This window comes from Protopterus annectens, chromosome 6.part0 (genome assembly GCF_019279795.1).
Source record: "Protopterus annectens isolate FY-2018-M chromosome 6.part0, PAN1.0, whole genome shotgun sequence".
Taxonomy (NCBI): Eukaryota; Metazoa; Chordata; order Ceratodontiformes; family Protopteridae; genus Protopterus; species Protopterus annectens.
Genome location: NC_056737.1, coordinates 709,355,808 through 709,379,507, shown reverse-complemented (window position 1 = coordinate 709,379,507; position 23,700 = coordinate 709,355,808). Strand labels below are relative to the sequence as shown.

General features: G+C 37.6%; 1 protein-coding gene across 1 annotated transcript in view; it reads right to left on the bottom strand.

The window, feature by feature from the left end:
* LOC122803882 (extracellular calcium-sensing receptor-like) overlaps window positions 1-23,700 on the bottom strand; it is a 119,902-nt gene that overhangs the window by 26,198 nt on the left and 70,004 nt on the right. The window contains exon 5 of the mRNA XM_044073563.1: window positions 4,371-4,494. Coding sequence (XP_043929498.1) covers window positions 4,371-4,494 — 124 coding nt within the window. The remainder of the gene's footprint in view (window positions 1-4,370; window positions 4,495-23,700) is intronic.

Genomic DNA, 23,700 nt, shown 5'->3' with positions numbered 1-23,700 from the left:
CCTGTTCTAAATAAAGCACAACATATTTTAAACACGCTTTTAAACAAGTTTTTACAAGAGTTTTAAAATAATGTTTATCTAATAGTTTGTTATAATTAATTATTACAACTATATTTTAAGACTGTCTTGAGATAGATCGTGATAGTTGACATCATTTTTAAGGTTTGTTTTAAAATTTTAACTTGCCATTACGATGTAATTTTTTAAAGCAATTGTGGCTTTAAGACTTAATAATGGTTTGAGTCATATGACTTAATTGGCAGTTTTATATAAATGAATTCAACTATTGTGCATTTCATCTTGACAAAGCTTGGTATTAGACCAAGCGAAAGCGCTTGATGCATCTGTTGTCTGTTATTGTGTCCGATTAAACTTTTTGGAACATCCCTGAGGTTTTGGCTCTTCCTGCCGTGGATTGTTGGTTATCAGTTTACCAGTCTGTTGTGTTCGTTTTGTGTGCTAACAAAAGATACCAAAACTATAATGAAAGAAAGGGACAAAGCCTGGTTACAATTTCATAAACACAAAAGCACTACCTTGAGACAAAACTATGTAGAACTGCACAACAAAGCCAAGAAACTAATCAAACTCGACAAAACTAACTGCTATAAAACTATGCAGGAGAAATATGCTCACAACCCTCAAAAATTCTGGGCCACAATAAATAGTTTACTGAACCCAGGAAAATCCACCACTCCTTCCCCTGTATTACCAAACAACCATGAAATCATCCCCATCCAGTTTAACAAATACTTTACTGAAACAGTCCAAGCTCAAGCCAACACCCAAAATACTACTAATAGCCCCATATCAACAGCAACCCCTACCCATTTTAGTACACAAAACTACTCCAACTTTTCCCTGCACCCAGTCCCTACTAATACAATTGGTAAATTCCTCAAAAAAAATAAACCAACCACACTGGCAGCTGATAATCTGCCAGCAGATTTCCTTCAGATAACAGCAGAAGCTATAACTTATTCCATGTCCATTCTCATAAATAGGTCATTAGCAGAAAATAAAGTACCTCACACATGGAAAATATCACATATTATACCACTGCACAAAGGGGGTAACTCTCTTGAGCTTACCAACTACCACCCTATTGTGATTCTATCACCTTTATCAACAATATTAGAGAGAGTAGTTCATTCCCAACTAATGTAGTACCTCCTAAAAAATGATCTACTATCCAAATCACAGCATGGTTTCAGACCTTCCAGTAGCACCACCACAGCACTACTTTCATTTACTAACATTGTCAACCACCATAGGAACAAAGGACTCTTCGTATCTTCCAGATTATCAGACTTATCCAAAGCCTTTGATATGGTAAACCACAGTATCCGTCTAAAAACTCTATCTACCCTTAACATAAGCTCCCACACCATATCATGGTTCTACAACTACCTATCAGACCGTCAGCAGACAGTTCTATGGCAAGACCAACTGCCCCCCTATTACCAGTAGCCATAGGTGTCCCCCAAGGGTCCATCCTCGGTCCTCTGATGTTCTCATTATTTACAAACCAGATAGCTTCAGCCTCACTCAATGCCTTGATAGTACAATACGCTGACACCATCATTATATGTGCCACCCCCACCCTAAATGAGTTACAAACCATAACCCAAAATAACTTTACTTCTGCAGAAGCATGGTTCACCAACATCAAACTTATTCTTAATCCCAAAAAAACAAACTCGTTCTCTTCAGCCCCAGTAGATTTCCTCCTCTAAACAGGGATTTTACCATGAAATCTAAAGATAATACACAGATCACCCCAACAACACACAGAAAACCACTAGGTTTAGAAATTGACAATAATTTTGAAATTCGACATACACATAGCCCAAATAATCAAGAAAGTTAACAAAAAGCTTGGCCTCCTTTACAGGAACAGACAGTTCATCACCAAACATACCAAAACCACTGTTGCAAGGACTCATCTCTTATCCATCCTCCTTTATGCCTCCCCTGTCTTAACTAACCTTCGCCAAACTGAACTAAACAAAATGGAATCTTGTTACAACAAGATTGCCAAGTTTGCTACCGATACCTCTCATAGATCTCATCACTGTCTAGCCCTCAAGCAACTTGATTGGCTTGAGTTACCTCAACTACTAACTCTGCAACCAACTCTCAATAATACACAAACTCTACTACCTTCCTGACAAAGTCCCAGCACTGCAGCATCTAATTCAGCCCTGCACCACCACTAGAGCCTTAAGATCTAGTAATCAAAACCACATAAATGTCATCAAACATAAAAATAAGGCTAGTAAATATCTCTTTGCTTGCACTATTGCCAGAACCTGGAATTTACTCCCAAACCACTTAACTTCTACCACCTCTACTTTCTAATTTAAAAAAAACTCCTCAAAAACCCACTATTTAAACACCTGGCTCTGCTCATGTTGTTCCCCAGGTTAATCCATTCCACTACACTGTGCTAGGATTCAGCTAAGGATCAACTGCTTGCTCTCTATTTCCCATTGTATACTTGTGTATTCACCGATAAGTCCTTACAGTACTGTTTGACTTTTCAACCAATGTTATGCTCTCAACAGGACTAATAACCATCTTCTAGAACAGAATAAACAAAAAAAGAACAACAAAAAAAATCTGTATGTTTTACTATTAAAATGACGTACTATTAGAAACTGTTATTCTCTCCTTGTAAGTGCTATTTGTATTCTTAATATGTATGATGATATGTTTTCTTATATGTTGCCCATATTTTCTCTTATGTAATGTATTGTTATTTGGAGTTTTTCTCCCCGTGTCTCTGCTGAAAATTGACCTGTGTCCATTTGGACTTTCCTGGTAAACAAATGTAAAATAAAATAAAATAATAAAAATTTGTATTTAAAATGCTAGTATAAAGGGCATTCACATCCAAAGTTAACAAATAAGCCCTACTGTTAGCCATTTTCCAATTCAAAATATTCAGAAAGTGGGTAGTATTTTTAAGTCTTGCTGGAATGAGAGCTAAGATAGGTTTTGAGTAATAAAAGCAGGTGCTGGTTCTGTTTAAGAGCCTGTTTTGGAGACAGTGGGTCTACCTGGAGGGAGAAAAATATTTTTATGCATTTTAGGTAAAAATAAATATATTGTTGTTTTGGATCATCCACCTTAAGTTCCTGTTTATTATAAATTACTCTACTTACCACTGCCTCCTGTCAAAAAGTGTTTTGACCATTGTTTAAATGAGTGGGTGGGGGGCGAGATCAGTGAACATATGAAAATACATTTTTTTATCAAATAATTGTCTGCTTCTTTAAAATTATCCATTATATCCCAAATAACCATGTCCCCACCTTTATCTGTTCATGTAATCACAATATTTCTGTTTAGACTGTAATGCCTCCATTTCTTCTTTTGTCAAATTACAAAACTGATTTTTAAGCAGCATCACCTCTTTTTGTAACAGCTGTTTCAACACCATGTTCTCAAAAACCTGCATTGAAGGATTGTATGGTGGATTAAATAAAAAAAAAAAAAAAAACACAAAAAAAACCCTTTCACTATCCAACACATCAAGTTTAAATTTCTATAGAACTTCTTTAAATCATACATAACATCCAAGGATATTATGGGGCATGCAGAGGTATAAATGTTAAACCTTTATTTAATACAGGAAGGCACTCATGAGAAAAGGTGTAAACTGAGGGCACATTCTTTGCTCTGAGTTTTCTATGGGCATTTTACTGAACGTTTCTGAACATCTTCCTATGATATATTCTTCTCTTTAGTGGCATCTTGCATCATTAATTGCTCTATCATATGGGAACTTACTGGCCTATCACTCCACAACATTGACTGCATCAGAGTTGCCACTGTTTCCTGCTCCTTCTTTTGCTGTGCAAACTCCAACTGAACTTTTGTATTGGTTTCCTACTGAAGGCTCCAGAGCATCTTCATTGTGGCATGTGATCAGGCACTTCTCATTCCAAGTGTTTCTCCTTAATTTGGGGACTCAGTATTCCATCATGCTGTGACGTTACCCGAGTTGGATTTTTCTACATTAAATTATTTTTAATTTCTTTAGCTTCTCTATTATAATGTAGCATTTTGGTGTTTTGTGTTTCTCTTATGCATTTTTTTTCTGCTCAGGTTACTGTGTTAGGCTGTTCTAGCCCTTTTTGTGATCACTATTTTTAATGAACCCTAGCGGATATAATCATAATGTATTGCATTTCTTTAAGTACATTTATTTTCTTAACTATATTCATAAGTTTTTGTTTGGGGTAAAACCCATTTGATGATCTTATTAAGTAATTTGCTACCTCATCCCTATAAATCATGAGCCTAAAATAAGTTAGTATTTGGATGTTTGGCCTGTATTAATGTTACTATAATGTGTCACCTACCAGTTTGGTTGGCTATCTCTCCTTTAGAGCATGGAGCACAGTCATAACAACAAACTGGTTCTCCACGACGAGCAGCTTTTCTATATCCAGGGGGGCAACTCTCACTGCAGACAGACTTTGGTACCTGAAGGAAAAAAAAAAAACACAGAATGCCATTACTAGAGGTCAAGCTGTTTGGTGGTGGGCCACATAAAAACTCTATTACTATGTGTGTGTCTGTGTGTGTGTAAGTGTGGAATAAAACTCAATATATTTCCTGATATTCAGTACAAAAGTACTGAAAACTGAAGAGAGAAAGCCATAAATGAAAACTGTGAAATGTAATGAAAAGTAACCAAAAGAATGTTGGGGTTGTCTATAGTATATACACAGGAACTCGAAGTACAATTCACATATGTAGGCTTATAAAAAGGAAACATTGATTGATGAAATTACAGTGGGACTATACTATACTTGTATTTGTTGTTGTAGCAAATAAAAGAAACATTTTGCCACACTGATATACATTGCTTTTGCAACACGAATGATCACATTCTTAGTTACACTGTTAATTGTCACAAAATGCTTTAACTTTATTGGGAGTGCTGTCCTATAAGCATAGAAAGAAAATGCTAGCATTTTGACCCTAAAAACAGGATATCCTTTTACTATATTATCATCACAAATATGTGACCGTGATAGTTATGCATCATTGTGGGAAAATAAGTGCAAACACTGTAGCATGAAGCCATAGGCAAACAAAAATAAGGAGATACTTTTGCATGTAGTACACCTTTTAAAAAACACAGTAGATTGTTTAGAAATGTACCCAAAGCCTTATGAAACACTTTTTGAAGGTAATGGTTTATGATGTCTACTAAGAGACAGAAATGTAGAAATAAATAAAAATGTGACTGTAAGGAAACTTCTCCTGCTCTTTCTTTACAAGCCTCAAATGGTATAAACACCTGTATATGAATCTGCTTCAAAATCAAAAACCTACAAGGCAACAATAATGCAAATAAATTATACATGCTTATAGCATTTGATACAGTACTCAATTCACTAATACTTTAAACTCCATAGACCTAGAGTCTAAAACCTTCTCTTGGCTATAAGAATGACACAATCTGTTCATTAACTGCAAAATCTACAAGTAAGAAAAGTTCCTCCATTTAGTTCCCACACTAACAAAATTAACAAGAAATCCTCTTAGCTGAGATGATCCATGTGCTTCTGACATTTACAATTTATCATTAGTGCCATATTCAGATAATGCTAAGGTCAGCTAGGTGATTTCAGCTAAAGCCGGAACTTGGATCCCAGCTCACAGCACATCTGTAGCAAGTTGTAACAGCTTACTGTACTGTTTGGATGATAATCCGGTCCTTGTCAAATGGTCTAGGATGAAAATAATAATTATTCTTTGGGGAGATAACAGAAAGCTACAAGGTCATTGTATTAACAGTACTGTTTAAATGTGATTAGGAATCTGATCCAACATTTTAAAACTGCCCCTTCCCCCTATTCATGCAAAGATAAATCATCATAAAAACATTACCTATCATGATTTATAAGTAAGACATTTTAATATCCAGGATAAGTAATTTATGTCATGTATCTACTGTAGTACATAATAGCCTGTAACCACAAAACATAGTCCTCTTTAACTTATTGCTGGTACTGAAAAGAACACTATTAGCTAGAATCAAAGTCTGAAACAATATTAATTTAATGAACTTAGTCATAGCATGACTTAGGAATGGGGTCTATTTTCATCATGGTATTAGAAACCCAAAACGTTTGAAGAAATTAAACCCAGCTTTTTCAAAAAAAGATTAAAACTAGAAAGAAACACTTTAGCCTAGTCATTATAGTTGTTAGGAGAGGAAAGTGGTTAAGGAATCCTTCTAGCTTCAGTTGCTTTTCTGCTATTCTACCACATACTAAAGAGACAAGCCATAATACAGTGCTTCCAAGCTAAATAAAATATGCAACCCTTGGCAGTTTCAAGGACATGCAAACTGTTCTGCAATATTTGCCTACAAGATGATGTGTCCATTTTCAGATTAGTGCGGCATAGCACAGAATACTGTATAAAGGCATCTGCCTACTTCGCCCAATAATAGTGAGTCCTAAAAGCATCCTTAGAGAAGGTGTGGATGTTTATTTTGCTGGCTTTGCAAGGTGCAGAAACTATCTGGTTTATTTAGGATTGCATTAATGTGCACAAAGGGCTTATAGGGTCATAAGTTAATTGTTTCATCTACTGGCATTCAAGAAACTTAATTGTTGTATCTCCAAGGGGTATTCAGAAACAGCTCTTAGCGATGTACTGTTTAATGTATTCAGTATTTTTTTGCTATGAATCAAATAATTTAAATTTCTCTGGCCAAAAAAAGAAAAAAAATAGAACTGTGACATCAGGTGCTGTTTGTTACGTGGTAGATGTTCATCGTGTTACACTGCTGCAGTCATTACACTTGGGTTATCCTGCCATCAGGCGGTCCTGCAGTTGGCCAGAGTTCCAAAGTCTTGGTCCGGCATCGGTTGCTGTCGCTTCTTCCCTGACGTTAGTGCGCCACGGGTATATAAGATGCATCCGACGCCATTTTATTCAGTCTTTCTTGCCGCGCGGTGCCTGAAGCAGAAGCAGTTTGCAAGTGCCGGTCGGCCAACTCCTGAGATTTCCAAAGTCGAATTTCAGATCTGAAGTCTTCAATAAAGCTAAGCACCCCATTGGGGAAACTTTTTTCTTGCCTCAGACCGATGTCACAAAAAGTTAATAATTGTATTTCTTGTGGGAAGCAAATACCTCATAAGGACTTCCACTCTTACTGTATTCCATGCCTAGGCACTGATCATGACGTCACTAGTTGTCGGTTTTGTGCTAGAATTAACAAACGCACTATAAAAAGACGTTTTGATTTTGCTTTGCACTACTTTGGCCGAAGGTTCAATTATACTATGCCATCGGATCAACCGACGACCTCAATACCGAAAAAATGCAAAGACAAGGATAAAGACATGCATCTGAGGTCCAAAACCGACAACGAAACCTCTTCTAGGCCAGTCGCTGGTTCTCAGTGAGGTGCTTTCGCAGCCCCTGACACCTGTTACCTCAGAGCCATGGGCCGCTTCCGACTCCCACGTGGAGACAACTAGGCCTCTGGAAACTCAAGGTATTGGGCCTATGGAAACTAATCCCTCAGATGGGTCCAGAGCCGCTGAGCAGGCTTCAGCTTCTGAGGGTGTTTTCAGACCTTCACAACTTACCATTAAAACAACAGCCAAGACAAAGGTACCATTAAAGACAAAGAAACAAGTACAGCATTCTCCTGGACAGTCCTCCATGCCTAAGAAACAGATGCTTAAAATGGCCGAGGACCTCATTACTCTAATCAGAGGTTCCCATCCTCCTCTTGAGAAAAGACCTAGGCAGGATACAGACTATGATTCCTCTGATCAGGTTTCCATTTCCTCTGATTCCTCTTCAGACCAGGGATACTCTCTACCCCCCTATGAGGACTCTTATGCTGAAGAATCTATCCCTTCAGCCTCTCCTCCTGAGGATTATTCTTTTGGGGAAACTTTGCATACCATGAGGGAGCATTTCCATTGGGAAAGTCAGGATTAGTCAGAATCCAAGAAAAGGCTCAGGGATTTCCTTTTATTGCCTCAGCACAGGCCGCTGGCTATTCCGCCTGTGCTAGACATTGTGGATGATGTATTCTCTGAATCACGCTTATCTCTTGATTCTTTGCCCCCTGCTCCAGCCAAGCCAGATAGGTATTATAGAGTCCCTGACTCTCACAAGTTTCTTTGCAAAAGCCATTCTGCTGGTCCAGAAACTATTTCCCAGGTTCCAAAAGGGGTTAAGGCTTCCATTGCAAAAATTCCAGTACCCTCTGACAGAGATTCCAGAGCTTTGCATAGATGAGGGAGGAAAGTATACACTTCTGCAACTTTAGCAGTAAGAGCTTTAAATTGCCAGTTTCACATGCTTAAGTACCAACAATATTTAATGGCTCAGTTAAAACAGAAAATGCTTACAAGCTCAGAAGCTCCTTATTGTAAAGAAATGCAGGATTTATTGCATGCAGTTGAACAGGTGGGAAAACATACTCTGCAATGTGGTTTTGATTTTTTAGAGGCCTCTTGTAGAGCCACAGTTACAGGTTCTGTGATTCGAAGACATGCTTGGTTAAAAGAACAGAGTTTACCTGATCATGTTAAGGCAAAATTATTGGATGCTCCTTTACAGCATTGATACCTTGTTTGGTGTTAAGGCAGAAGAGGTGTTAAAGAAAATGGAGGATAAAGCTAAATCTATGCAAACAGTCAAGGATTTCTTACAGGTACAGCCACCTCAGTTTAGCAGAAATTGGCCAACAAAGAATTGGTCCTTTCCAGTATCAGACAGGCCACAGAAAGGCAGATACAGACGCCCAAGAGGCAGATCTCAACCCCAAGGCTCAAACAGACAAAGACAGTGGGGCACCTCAACCCCAAAAGGAGGTGAGGACAAGTCTCAACCTTACAGGAAACAGTCACAATGACTTTCCCCTTCGTACACCAAGCACTTCCCTTTTGGAAGCCCCCTTAGGGGGAAACTAGCACTTTTTTCTCAAAACTGGCAAACAATCACCTAAGACAAATGGGTTCTGAATATTGTGTCTCAAGGTTACAGGTTCCACTTTCATACTTTACCAAGGCTAAAAGGAATGCCAGACCTGCCACAAAATCAATGGGCAGAGGCACAAAAACAAATTTCAGCCCTCATGGACATGAGAGCTATTTAAAAAGTACTACAACAGGAACAAGGACAAGGATTTTACTCAAGACTCTTCCTGGTCCCCAGAAAGGACAGGGCCTGGAGGCCCATACTAGACCTTTCAATTCTGAATACTTACCTGGATATTCCAAAATTCAAAATGTTGACATTACAGCAGCTTCTACCCATACTGGGCAAGAAGGCTTGGCTTGTTACTCTGGACCTCAAAGAGGCATACCTGCATGTCCCTATCAGACAAAATTGCACAAGATACCTCAGATTCAAAGCTGGTACAATGCACTACCAATTCTCTGCACTGCCCTTTGGCTTATCTACTGCGCCCAGAGTCTTCACAAAGTGCCTGGCACCAGTAATTGCATTTTGCAGACAAAAAGGAATTCAAATATATCCATACCTGGACAACTGCCTCATTAAAGCATAGACAAAGGACATTCTTCTACAGCATCTGGCATTTGTAAAAAGGTTGCTAATTTCTCTAGGGTACACAGTAAACAAAAAGAAGTCAAAACTAGTGCCCTCACAACAGATTATATTCCTGGGTGCCAGCTTAAATACAACGGCCCTGATGGTTTACCTCACGCCAGACAAACAAGTTCATCTAACTCAATATTTTCAATTACTGACAAAAAAGTCCCATCTCCCTGCAAGAAAAATTCTGCAGGCCCTGGGATTCATGGCATCCTGCATACTACTAATACCATATGCCAGACTGCATATGAGGAAATTACAATGGTACCTAAAAAGTGTTTGGACTCAACACTCTCACAGTTTAGAAGCAGTAATACCTGTGATTCCCTGCCTACAACAGGAGTTTCGATGGTGGGCACAGGCATGTCACCTAAACAAGGGTCAGCCTTTTACCCAACCCACAGCCAGGCAAACCCTAACAACAGATGCTTCAGATTACGCCTGGGGAGCACACATGGCAGGAAAATGCATTCATGGCAAGTGGACCACAGACCAGATGCATCTTCACATCAATCAAAAAGAGATGTTGGCTGTTCAAAATGCCCTAACAGCTTTCAAGGACCTTCTGCATCCAGGACAATTATTACTAAAGACAGACAACACCACAGTAATGTGGTACATAAACAAGCAAGGGGACACTCATTCTTATCCCCTATGCAGGCAAGCCATGACCTTGTGGAACACAGCTCTAACATATCAAGTTCACCTGCAAGCACAATTCCTGCCAGGAAAGAAAAATACTCTGGCAGACAATCTAAGCAGAAATATCATGGACCCTCACGAATGGAAATTGAATCCACAAATCTTTAGCATGGTAACGCAAAAATGGGGATGCCCAGACATAGATCTTTTTGCCTCCCCACTGAATTGCCAACTACAAAAATTCTGCATAAGGACTTATCACAAACAAGCATGGAAAGTAGATGCTCTTTTGTTCAGCTGGAAAAACCTAAAAGTTTATGCCTTCTCGCCACTGCCTCTCCTTTCAAAGGTACTCCTAAAAGCCAGACAAGAAAAAACACAGATGATACTGATTGCTCCAGACTGGCCACACCAGCACTGGCACCCTATCTTAAGGAACTTGGCTCAAGGCCCACCATGGATTTTGCCTCAAATATCCACACCTTCTGACTCAACAAAACAATCAGATCCTGCACGGTCAGCTCAAAACCCTAAACCTGGCTGCATGGCAGATACATTAGTCAAACAGGCAGCACCTCTCTCTAAAGCTGTTATGGATGTCATTTTGGAGGCCAGGATGCCGAGCACCAGGAAGGCTTACTCATAAAAATGAAAGAGATTCTGCGCCTGGAACCAGGCTCAAGGCCTTGACCCTCTTGTTCCAAACATTCCTCAGATTTTACAATACTTAACTGAGATGCTGGACAGAGGCCTATCCTTCTCATCAATTAAGATCCACGCCTCTGCCATTTCAGCACATTACAACACAGATCCTCCTTTATTCTCTCATCCCTTGCTAAAGCAGTACCTCAGAGGGGCTAAAAACATAAGACCACCCCGGAGAGCACCAACACCAACTTGGGACCTCAATTTCGTTTTGGAAAACCTGACCCTACCACCTTTTGAGCCAGTCAATACAGCTGATCTAAAATATTTATCATGGAAAACAGCTCTGTTCCTGGCAGTAACTTCAGCACGAAGAGTCTCAGTGCTACGGGCATTAATGGCAGTGGAACCTTTTATAATTTTTCATCAGGACAGGGTTTCTTTAAGGACAAACCCTACCTTTATGCCAAAGGTGATATCTAGTGTGGCTCTTAACCAAACCATCCATTTGCCAGCTTTTTATCCAAACCCCCAGAATAAAGGGGAGAAACTTCTGCATTCTTTGGACATACACAGGCAGCTATGCTTCTACTTGGACAAAACAAAAGCTTTCAGGAAAACTGAGCAACTGTTTGTAGCATATGCTGCAGGATCACAGGGCAAGGCTATCTCAAAGCAGTCTATATCCAAATGGATAGGACACTGTATTCATTACTGCTACACACAGCATGGAAAATCAGTCCCAAATACCATTAGGCTACATTCCACCAGGGCAACAGCCACTTCAACAGCCTTTCTCAGAGGAGTACCTACCAAGGAAATTTTGGAGGCTGCAACTTGGAGTTCAGTGCACACCTTTACCAAGCATTACCACCTGCCTCTTTACTCTAAATCCAGAGCAGGATTTGCCACTGCAGTTCTGCAGGGCCTCATAGCCAATCCTAACTCTTTATAGACCAGCCACCCAACCTTAGCTTTGGGATTCTACCCAAGTGTAATGACTGCAGCAGTGTAACACGATGAACATAGTACAGTTTTGTACCTACCATAAATGTAGATGTTTGAGTGTTCACACTGCTGCAGTCCAGGTTACCCTCCCTCCATCCCCTCTGAACTAGCTGGACTTATCTATACCTTTCTATCCTATACAACCTTTGTGGTGTATTTGCTTGTAACTGAAGGTATTGTTTTTATTTTATATGTATATATTTTTTTATTAGCAATATGTATTGCCTACCTATTGGGGGCACCTGACATCTGGGGCAAGAAAAACTGAAGAAAATGGCGTCAGATGCATCTTACATACCCCTGGCGCACTGACATCAGGGAAGAAGCGACAACAACCGACGCCGGACCAAGACTTTGGAACTCTGGCCGACTACGGGACCGCCTGATGGCAGGATAACCCAAGTGTAATGACTGCAGCAGTGTGAACACTCGAACATCTACATTTATGGTAGGTAGAAAACTGTACCTTTTCCTTACCAATGCAAAAGGTTCCAGAGCATTTGCTGTACTCAAGACAGTGCATGTTTTTGTCTATAGGTTGCAACTGGTCAATGTAAATCCAATACTCTGTAGTTACATGGCATTTAAAAAGATTACTTTTGTATATTCCATGAAATACTGGCCACCACAGATGCAATGAGCATATGTCAGGAACAAGCAGACCTAAGTAGTAGCATAATTAACCCATAATATAGGATCAATTATTTAACTTTATGATGAGCTTATGACTTGAAGTCAGCAGGAAGCTTGAAAGCCATTTTGTCAGGAATATATTTTCCATTCCTGAAAATATATATGTTAATTTGAATTGAGACATGGGCGTAAACTGCTGTATATGAAGTGGAAGATTGTCCTATGCTGTTGGTTGCTTCTATTCATGGTATTAAATTTTAATTTTTTAAAATCTCACATGTCCAGTATTTAACATATTTGATACTGATACAAGATCTAACATTTCTGCAACTGTAATATTATGAATTGGGCTTCTGCACTGTTAATCAAGGATTCTACTAGAAGTGCTTGAATCTCAAGTGCTCAAAGACCACTGTTTCAAAGCCAAGGACTTAAATGTCTTGTAACTTGTACAGGCTGCGGATTTTGCTCAAACTTGTATATGACATCAGGCAAGGAGATGCTACAGCTTAACCAAGCATATTATTTGATTTTGAGTTAGTAAGTGCAGCAGCCATAGGTGGGAGTGTAGATTAGGGCAACTGTTGGGAAGGGGATTTTAGAGTTAGGCAGCAGGAAAGGGATTTTAGAGTTAGGGATGAAAACAAAGCTTTGGGGTTATGGAGTGGGAAAGGAATTTTAGGGTTAGGGGTGGAGATTTAGGTTTAGGGAGTAGAAAGGGAGTTTTCAGGTTAGAGGTGATTGGGGAAGTTATATATAGCAAGGAGGACTGCAGTTTTAAGTTTAGGGAACAGCTGGAGATTTTTGGGTTAGGATAGGGGGAGTGGAGTTTTAGGCATAGGAAATGAGGAATTAGGTTAGGAAATGGGTGGGAATTTTAAGGTTAGATTTAGGGCTTTGATAGGTGTATACATTTTAATAGGATTTGGTATGGGGAGGGCTAACTCTGTTGGGTTCTAATGCTTAATCATATTCTTTGATTTTACTGTTGCTTAAAGCTTCTGCAGTTGCATCATGAGCATTGTTATAATAATGTCTGCACAAGACCATCATGCTCTATAGTGGAGATTTCCTTCTTTCCTCACCATCATCCAAAAGTAAGGGATGTGGGAGTGAAGCGCCAAATATGGCTGATTAGAAGGAGCTTGCCCCCTGCAAAACACTGATTCATCTTGTGCATCAGGTGTTTAAATCAGCCTTGTTCTCAATCACTTTTGATTGAAGTAAGGATCCACAATCATTTGTGTCTTGACTAAATATAGGGGAAGCTATGAATTGTCATAAACGCAAAACACAGATCACACCTGGACAAATTCTAAGCCACTGAATGGGATCAAGGCATTGACCTTTCTGCAAAGTCAGAACCATTAATAAATTATTCTTCCATTGCAGTATTTCTGGTTTGAATGAACTACCATGACACCCGGCGGTGTAAACCTTGGCTTGAGATGATTGTCACTGTTGAAGTGACACCCTGACCCCATGTGCAAAATGGGAAAAGGGGTTGAGGATGGATGCAGTATTTCTGGATTCTCTTGAAATGCACAAGGTGTTTAAAAATGGCAAGAACAAAATTAGGCGTTATGCTCAATGATAGGTTTAACCAAAGATCCACACAAAGGTAGCAACATGCTTGAGAAGTACATCTAGTTATACCATAAAATACATCATGGATTTCCTTATAGACTTTCCCATTTATCTATGATATGTTAGTCCTAAAATGGAGTTCATTATCCATGTATGTTTCTAAGTGTTTGCTAACACTGGAAGCATGAATTATATTATTATTGCTTTTATGTGTAAAGATGTGTAAACATCCCCTTAATTATATGAAGTATATGTTTATTGAATGTTGACATATTTTATACAACTTACTGAAGTAGTTAAGTAACATTACAGCCAGTAATAATCATAAAGACCTATCTTTATCTTGCCAAATTTGCTGTATCAGGAAAAATTCTAAATCTATATATTATCAACTTGTCTTTATTTCATATTCAGATATTTCATGAAGTAAAGGACCCAAGGCAGAGCCCTGTAGTGTCCATCTTTTTTTTTTCTCTCTTTAGCACTCTGCATTAGTGTCTCTTCTGGTTCTGTGAGTTTCCACTTATTCTGTAATATTTTAACCTTTGTCAGCCACTTTATGTAATTCCCATTACTTCTTAAACATATTTATTTCTCTTTTATTTGTACCTTATTTTAAATTCCATTTGTCATTTTATCCAGCTCATTAGCTATAACATCTGAAGATATTTCTCTCTTCCCAAATAACTCTCAAATAATGTCCACTACCCATTCCTTAAATTCCTCTCTTTTATAGGTTCATAGGTTGATACTAGGCTATCAGCCCTAGGGCCTATACAAGCCTAGCCATAACAATTCCCTGGCTATTTCTTCCCACATTATTTACTTTCCTGGACCCCTGTCTAGCAGGGTGACTGACGTGATCCCTGGGGTGAATTTCCTTTCTCCCATCCAATCGTCAAGGTTCCTCTTGAAGAGGTCCAAAGAGGCACTCTGCTTGACATGTATGGGCAATCTATTCCAGAGTCTGGGGAGTCTCTGGGTCAGGAACCTATCCCTCCAGCATGTTTTGTTTATTGTGATGACAAGGTTTAGATCCCTGGAGCGTGTAGCTCTGAGGGATTGGGATTTCTTTAAGTGTAGCATGTCCAACAGCTCTGGGTTTGACATGGCCTTGTAAGTTAAGCAGAGATCGCCTCTGAGTAGACGATATGACAGAGTATAGCTGGAGTTTTTAAGGCAGTCAGCGTAGGGCATCTGCTTTAGGCCTGTGATTCTTTTAGTGAGGTATTTCTGAGGCCTTTCCAGTTGTTGCAGATGTCTTGAGAGGTACATACCAAATGGGGCATTGTATTCTATAATGGGTCTAATGAGGGATGAGTACAGTGGGACAATGACCTCCTTTTTTCTGGATGAAAAGCCCTTCGTGATGAGGTGTGCCACATAGAAGGATTTCCTGACTGTTGTGGCGATGTGGTTATCAAAGGTGAGACCACTGTCCACCTGTGTCCCTAAGTCTCTTATCACACTTTCTGTGTTTAGTGTACTGCCACCTATATGGTAATTCATGGATACATGTTTTTTCCCAAAGGGGATAACAATGCATTTCTTGGCATTGAGCTTGAGCCCATGGCTCTGGCACCAAGCATCTGTTTCTGTAGGGCCCTTTTGTAGAGTATCCACATCATTTGGGGATTCAGTAATGGCTCCCAGTTTGCAGTCATCTGCAAACTTTTTTAGCCAGAGTGGGAAAGAGACATTTTTACTTCATTGCCCTGCATTTTTATCTTAGTTTTTATTGCTGCATGATCTGAAATAGTTATTAGATGTGTGTCAAACATTTCAGTTAAATTCACATATTCCTGTGAAATACAATTTCTATCTAGTCAAGCCCAGTTATTGTATCTTGGGGAATAATGTGTAAATTCTGTCCTAGTTCCTACTACTGAATTCACATCTTTCATACAAAATATTTTCATAAATTTCTTCAGAACTCTAACCTCTTTTGTTACATTTTCCCTGCTAGGTCCCCATGATACATCCTCACCATTGCAAATCAAATTCTACCCCCACTTGTAAGTAATATTCCCTGCCAATAGCTAATCATTTCTCTCCAAATTTTTATTAGTAGTTTTTGGTGGAATATGAATACATGCCAGCATAATCCTCCTCTCTTAGCAACAGACCATTACTACCACAAATTTACCACTATTGTTCTTTTTCTTCTTCTATCCATATACTCTGACAATTAGAATAACTACTTTTTTATTTTACCCCTTATATTCTGCTGAATATCCATTCTGAAACCTGTGCAAGTCACGTGTTCATTTCTTTCCAAATATGTCTCCTGCAACATTGCCAATGCTGCTCAGGTCACAAAACGAAAACCACACAGATCCAAGTTGAGCGCGCTTTCACTTCGTATAATAACAAAGCTTCCTCAGAACATATTGCTTCCACTAATGCCCTCATTTTATATACCTGTTAATAAGCGTTAACTGACATTAATTTACATCTCAATACCCCTCTTAAATAGTAACCCATTACACACCACATTTAAAAACTGCAAAATAAACTATGTTCCAACCAAAGACTCTCATAATTATATAAAACAATGTCATTGTGTGTAAATATCTAGGTTATCCTAACAATCCAATAAATGTCTTTAAAAACAATGAACTGGAGTGTGTTAAACTTCACTAACTTAAATAATATATATAATTAATGTGAAAAGACTTCCCTTAAAAATGACAATTTCATAAAATAATGCAAGATTGTATAGTATAAAATGCAGTACAAGTAAAAAGGAAAAAAAAACCTTGAATGATTTGTAATTAATGTCAATTAACCCTTATTAACAGGTATATAAAATGAGGGCATTAGTGGAAGCAATATGTTCTGAGGAAGCTTTGTTATTATACGAAGTGAAAGCGCGCTCAACTTGGATCTGTGTGGTTTTCGTTTTGTGACCTGAGCAGCATTGACTTTTAAAACATGGAATAAAAGATAAAAAGTGGTTTGAACGTTTTGTTTCGGTTCCTGGTTTCTGCCTTGGCTGGATTTTCTTGGTTTCGTGCACTTTTTTATTGACTTCCTGGTTTTGAGGTGCTATGGCAGAGCGAGCGGAACTGGATGTCTTTTTGGATACACCAGCTGTATTGAGAGATGTTTCAGGGGACGACAGCACGCCTGTTACGAGAAAAGAATTTCAGCAGGTGATTGTGCTGTTAACCCAGTTATTAAACAACACCTCCAACCTGTCGCTTAAACAAAGCGACTTACCTGGCAACCAAAATAGTTTGAAAGATTACTGCAGGAGCGGAGAAGGACCAGCAACCCACCAGGGAGATGGATTACAACAGCGAGAGAAGCGAGGAAGTCTTGAAGGACAAAAACAACAGAAAAGCGGGAACAAAACGGACAACTTTGTTCACTCAATGCCTGAAAGCAGGCGTAATTTGAACAATAATAGAGGTACTGTTAATATCAATTTTAACTTCTGGAGCAACAAACATTTTAATTTTAACGAATGTGAATTTAACAAAGACTTTGAATCTTTTGATGAAACCCTTAAGTTATTTAAAGACAAACTCTATATTTTAAAATCAAATCAACTTGAAATAGAATATTTATAGGAATGTATTAACACTGGGAGAATTCCTAAGGGTCTGAGAATAACTAAATACCCAAACAATGTGAAATTTAATTCTATGTTATATAAACAGTTGACTGAATTATTTAATAACACAGGTATTGAAATGTTGAAATATATGGTCAGGGACTATGAAGCACAGAATGAAATTCTTATATCTGAAACTAATGAATTGCATACTAAACTGTTTGAAGTCAATAATGATAATTTTGACACGAGGAAGTATGAGAACTTATTTAAAGAGATTGATAATTTTTGTGACAAGGTTATTTTTAGGAAGATAAAAAAACTTGACAGGGATCTACATGATTATAATAATGGCAGAGCATATCCAATTTTTAATAAATTTAGTGATTTGAAGGTTCATGACACAGACAACAAGAATAGGGAACACCAAAAGAATGGGTCTAGTGTGTTAACAACACATGAATCCCCTTTAGAGCAGGAAGCAGTAAGGAGGAGCGAGATGATAGCCGAGAAACTGAGGAAACATTCATATCAGAACCCCCTGCCACCCAGGGAACATGGGGGGGGGTTCATGGGAGGGCTCAGATGTACTGATATACAATTCCGACCCCTACAATTCTTTGTATGGGGCCAGTAGTTATATTGATTCTAAAGACAATAATACTGACATTATGCATCGGAAAGATAATTTTACGATCTACAGTTTCACTGATAATATTATAGAGGATGTGTATTTCAAATTGTTTACTAAGGGTTTTCATTTTGTACCCATTAAAGGTGTGTCCTTGGTAGATACATTGATAGACATCAAGCTATTTACAAGACAGTTAAATTTAAATGTTTTTTTCAAAGGAAAGAACATCACAAATGACGACTTACATAAAAAAGTACATTCAATCCACCTACGAACCCTGTGTTAAGAGTTTTCGAAGAAATGGTTGAAAGAGACGTGAGGCAAATTAAACCTCACGGTGAGTTTGTATATGAAAATTGGACAGAAGAGAAAGAGACATTAGTAAGAAAATTGAGAGAAGAAAAAATAAGGGTGATGAAACCTGACAAGAGGGGTGGGGTGGTTATGATGTACCAGGAAATGTACGAGAACTATATACACAATATTGTACAGGACACTGACCATTACATGCTAGTATCTTGTAACGAAATAAACATTACCTACTCTAAGATTAATTACTATTTGATGGACCATTTATTGCAGGGGAGTATTAATGAGAAATTATACAACTTTCTGCATGTGGAAAATCCTAGGCTTCTGGTTATATTTGGGATACCAAAAGTTCACAAAGGGTTAGAACCACTTAAATTTAGACCCATTGTGGCAGGAGCTGGGAGCATTACGGAACCTTTAGCTATTTTTATAGACACACAACTGAAACATTTTATTAACACAGTACAACATATTAGTAGAGATTCTTGGGAATTTTTGAAGAACATTCCAATAAGGAAGGTTGAAACCGAGTTATATTTTGTTACTATAGACGTGGTAGAACTATTCCCAAGTATTCCTCACACTATTGGACTGGAATGGTTTCAGGAGATTTTAAGTACGGATTCTGGTTTAAACAGTCACCTTGTCAATTTAATTTTAGAATTTACTGAAACAGTATTGACGAATAATTTTGTATACTTCAACCACGACCATTTTCAGCAAAAGAAGGGTGTTGCCATGGGGGCAGCATGTGCCCCCATTTACGCAAACTGCATTTTATATTTCTGGAAGAAAAAATTTATTTTTAACACAACATGGAAGCAACACATTCTTTTTTAAACCCATTTTTTGGATGATGTTTGCATTTTTTGGAAAGGGTCCAGACAATCATTCCTTGAATTTTATGAATATATAAATGTATGTACAGATTTTTTGAAATTTACTTACACGTTGAACGAAACAAGTATCAATTATTTGGATGTTACCTTGTACAAAGATTCATGTGACTATTTACATTCAAAACTATATATTCCAATGCATATCTACATTTTCAGAGTGGACACCCGTTTTTCCAGAAAAAGGGCATAGTAAAAGGACAGTTGATAAGGGCATCCAGGATGACAAGTGAGGATGCGATTTTCCTGGAGGAGGTTAACAATATAAGGGAGCTTTTTATGGAAAGAGGCTATCCAGACTCTTTGTTACAGACTTTAAGTAATGAAATAATAAAAGAGAGAAAGACTAAATATTTTCCATTACTAGGACAAAAAAATGAAATGGTATCGACAGTGAAAGAAAAAGAAAAAATGGAAAAATATAGTCAAGCTCTGATACATACTTTCTCTGACACTTCTGATAGGGTGGAGGGTATTATTAGAAAATATTGGCCAATATTGAAAATGAGTAACGAAATTGGAAATTGGAAATTACATCCCTAACCACCCTGTATTTATCAGAAAAAGAGGGAGGAATTTAAAAGACTTGTTTGAGATAAAAGAAAGTTACACAACAAGGAATTTCACCACTAAAAAAGGTACACACAAATGTGGTTCATGTCGACAATGTGAATACATCTTACTCCAACAAGGCATCTACATTCCTTCTAGAGAATACAAGTTTTTTTCCATCTGGTCATTACAACTGTGGTACAAAGGGCATTGTGTATATTGGGATATGTATGGTTTGTAAAGGTTTTTATATAGGCAAATCTACCCGCACTTTAAGAAAAAGAATTTACAAACACACATACGAAATAAGTAAGTGGAAAGAGTCCAACGCCTTTTACAAACATTCATTGACATGCGAAAACATGAACATCAAATTTGCGGTTATTGAACAGGTTATGTTAGACCCGAGGGGGGGCAACTGGGAATCCCGAGTGGAATTTAGGGAATTATACTGGCAACTCAAATTGGATGCCAGTAGAACCCCTGGACTTAATGACAGTATTAGCATACAGAGTGTGTTGAGATTAAGACAAGCTAAGTTATAACAGCAAGATATCAGAAATTTAAACATGATACAATATGGTCCTTTTATACTGAAGTGTAGGGTAGTAGCTTGGTCATCTCCCTTATAAACAATAAGGGAAATAAAGTAATTTGGATGTATTGACCAATATACAGATTTTTTTACAAGGTTTAGGTTGTTAGACACATGCTGTTTAGTTGGAAATGTATTTTGAAAAAAATCATTCAAGGTTTTTTTCCTTTTTACTTGTACTGCATTTTATACTATACAATCTTGCATTATTTTATGCAATTGTCATTTTTAAGGGAAGTCTTTTCACATTAATTATATATATTATTTAAGTTAGTGAAGTTTAACACACTCCAGTTAATTGTTTTTAAAGACATTTATTGGATTGTTAGGATAACCTAGATATTTACACACACTGACATTGTTTTATATAATTATGAGAGTCTTTGGTTGGAACATAGTTTATTTTGCAGTTTTTAAATGTGGTGTGTAATGGGTTACTATTTAAGAGGGGTAATGAGATGTAAATTAATGTCAATTAACGCTTATTAACAGGTATATAAAATGAGGGCATTAGTGGAAGCAATATGTTGAGAGGAAGCTTTGTTATTATACGAAGTGAACGCATGCTCAACTTGGATCTGTGTGGTTTTCGTTTTGTGACCTGATCAGCATTGGCTTTTAAAACGTGGAATAAAAGATAAAAAGTGGTTTGAACGTTTTGTTTCGGTTCCTGGTTTCTGCCTTGGCTGGATTTTCTTGGTTTCGTGCACTTTTTTATTGATCTTCTGCAACATTGCATTTTTTAACATAGTTCAATACTCTTTCCTTTTTTCTATACTTGTAAGGCTATTTACATCTCAGGATAATATAGAGTGGTCATAATGATTAAAAGCTATTGTTCCCACCTATTATACAGGATATTTTTCATGTGTAATTCTAACCTTTGTGTTACATGCACATGCTAATATTTAGCAGGCTAATCCTTTATACAGTTGTTTCTTCTCATCTCCATTTGAACCTATGTCTTCAGGACTTTTTGTTTTAATGACAGCCCTCAAACAAAAAAAAAATACATTTTCTCAACACTCCCATCCCCTATTAACTTAGAACAAACAAAATTATGTACATCTTCAAAAAATGATGTTTAACTCTCCAAATCATCCCAAATTGACACCTGCACGCACATGCATTACCTAATCTAATATTAAGGCTAGCCATACTAAAGCGGATGCTACAGCTTGAGTTCCCACTTACACTGATTGCTGTCTGTTCTTTTCTTATCTGTGTTCCCCTCCCATATGTGAAAAACAGCTTGTATGCTTTCAAAAAACATTAACTTTTAATCCTTGATAAAAGTTCACTTGGTATTTTTTATATAAAACTAAATTATACACTGTTCCATTAAATGCATTAAATTGTTAATGCCACTAGGGAGGCTGTTATTTCTTATCCAGTTCACATAATTTCAAACTTTATTTTCCACTGAATTGCTTGCAATTGTACCTTTACATTTTGAATTTCCCTCAGCAAACACTTCTCAGAGCTCTAAGAATCAATTTATTGCACCTGGAAACAACTTGTCTCCATGAGAAATTAATCAGCAATAAGTCTTTGTCAGCTTCACTCAGAGCAGAGTGGACAAATGCCTTCAGCTGCAGATTTTTTTACTCCCTCTTAACATTTGCTCATGGAAAAAAGTTAATATCTTTGCAGATATAAGAAACTTATCATCTTCACAGCTTTCAACATTTTGTCTTACTTTTCAAGCCTACTTGTTCACAAAAGATGTTTATAGCTTAAGACAAGAGCATTAATCTAGACATTCACCCTTGTAAAATCAGAGAAAATATCTTAATCATACATATAATCAGAGTACTTTTACACTTCACCCTACCCTAGTAGCTCAAAGTGACAGTACTTTCACAGTAAACTTGCTTTTGTCAAGTCTTTTTAGTCTTGTTATTCTATAAAGACTGTATTTCTTACAACTAAAAACATATTTGTTTACTTTAATATGTTTAACACATAGAACAGTCACTGAAAAGACTCTTCCACATTTAAAATACTCCTGCTCACGCACTACACAAAATTGCTTTACTATATACATGCACTTTATATCATGAAATGTTTTTTTACTAATACTAATAAGAACAAACATTGTTTTGTTTACAGTTGCTTTGTTTCTTTTTAGTGTCCTTCTAAACATTGATGACATAAAGTGGGGTATATGCTTTATAGTCCACCCACAAGTTTAACAATGTCAACAAAAGTGAAGCCATTCTGAGCCACTTTTTCTTCCAAAACCATATTTTACAAATGTGATTCATGCTCTATGTACTCCCATTTTCAAACTAATTTCAGTGTTGTTGGTCTTCTTCCTATTCATCTTCGTCTCCCAACAGCAGACTCTGTTTCAAGTCTAAGGTACTCCTGATTCTTCTAGAAAATTCCTATGCTTTTTTTCTGTCTCACAAGCATTTTCCACTGGAAAAGGTTTAGTGGGCAAAGTCTCTCTATGAGCTTTATTGCCAGAAGAATGAGGAAGCGGAACTGCCTTTTGTTTCTGGCTCACATTTTGTTGAATAAACTTTTTGTTATTTTCTCCTTAGCCTGTTCTGCATCTAAAAATGTCTTTGATTCTCCAGGAAAAAAATATTCTGAATACAGATGGATACAGCAGCTTGAATATCACACCTGATTCTTAATATACCCTGATTGCTGGGGTAAATTTGCTTCTCTTCAGTCTGGTGTACAGTGAATAATCATTTTCCACAAACACTCTGCTGTGCCCACTTTTTAAAATGTTTCCTTTCTGTCACAATGTTATTAGGATCAACTCTTTCTGCTGGTATGGTTGCATCTTTACTAATGTAGGTCTTGGCTGCTTTCTCATGGCCAGGTTTGGAACATACAATCAAAGTAACCTTTTAATTAACAAATCTTGCTGTGGAATACCAATCCAGCTACTTATCTGTGCTTTCATAAAATTAATACAGTTTGATCCTTCAAGTTTTTTTGAAATAGATCTTCAATAGATGTCTCCTATTCATCCAGGCTTTTCTTCACTTCATCCTCTAATTTTTGA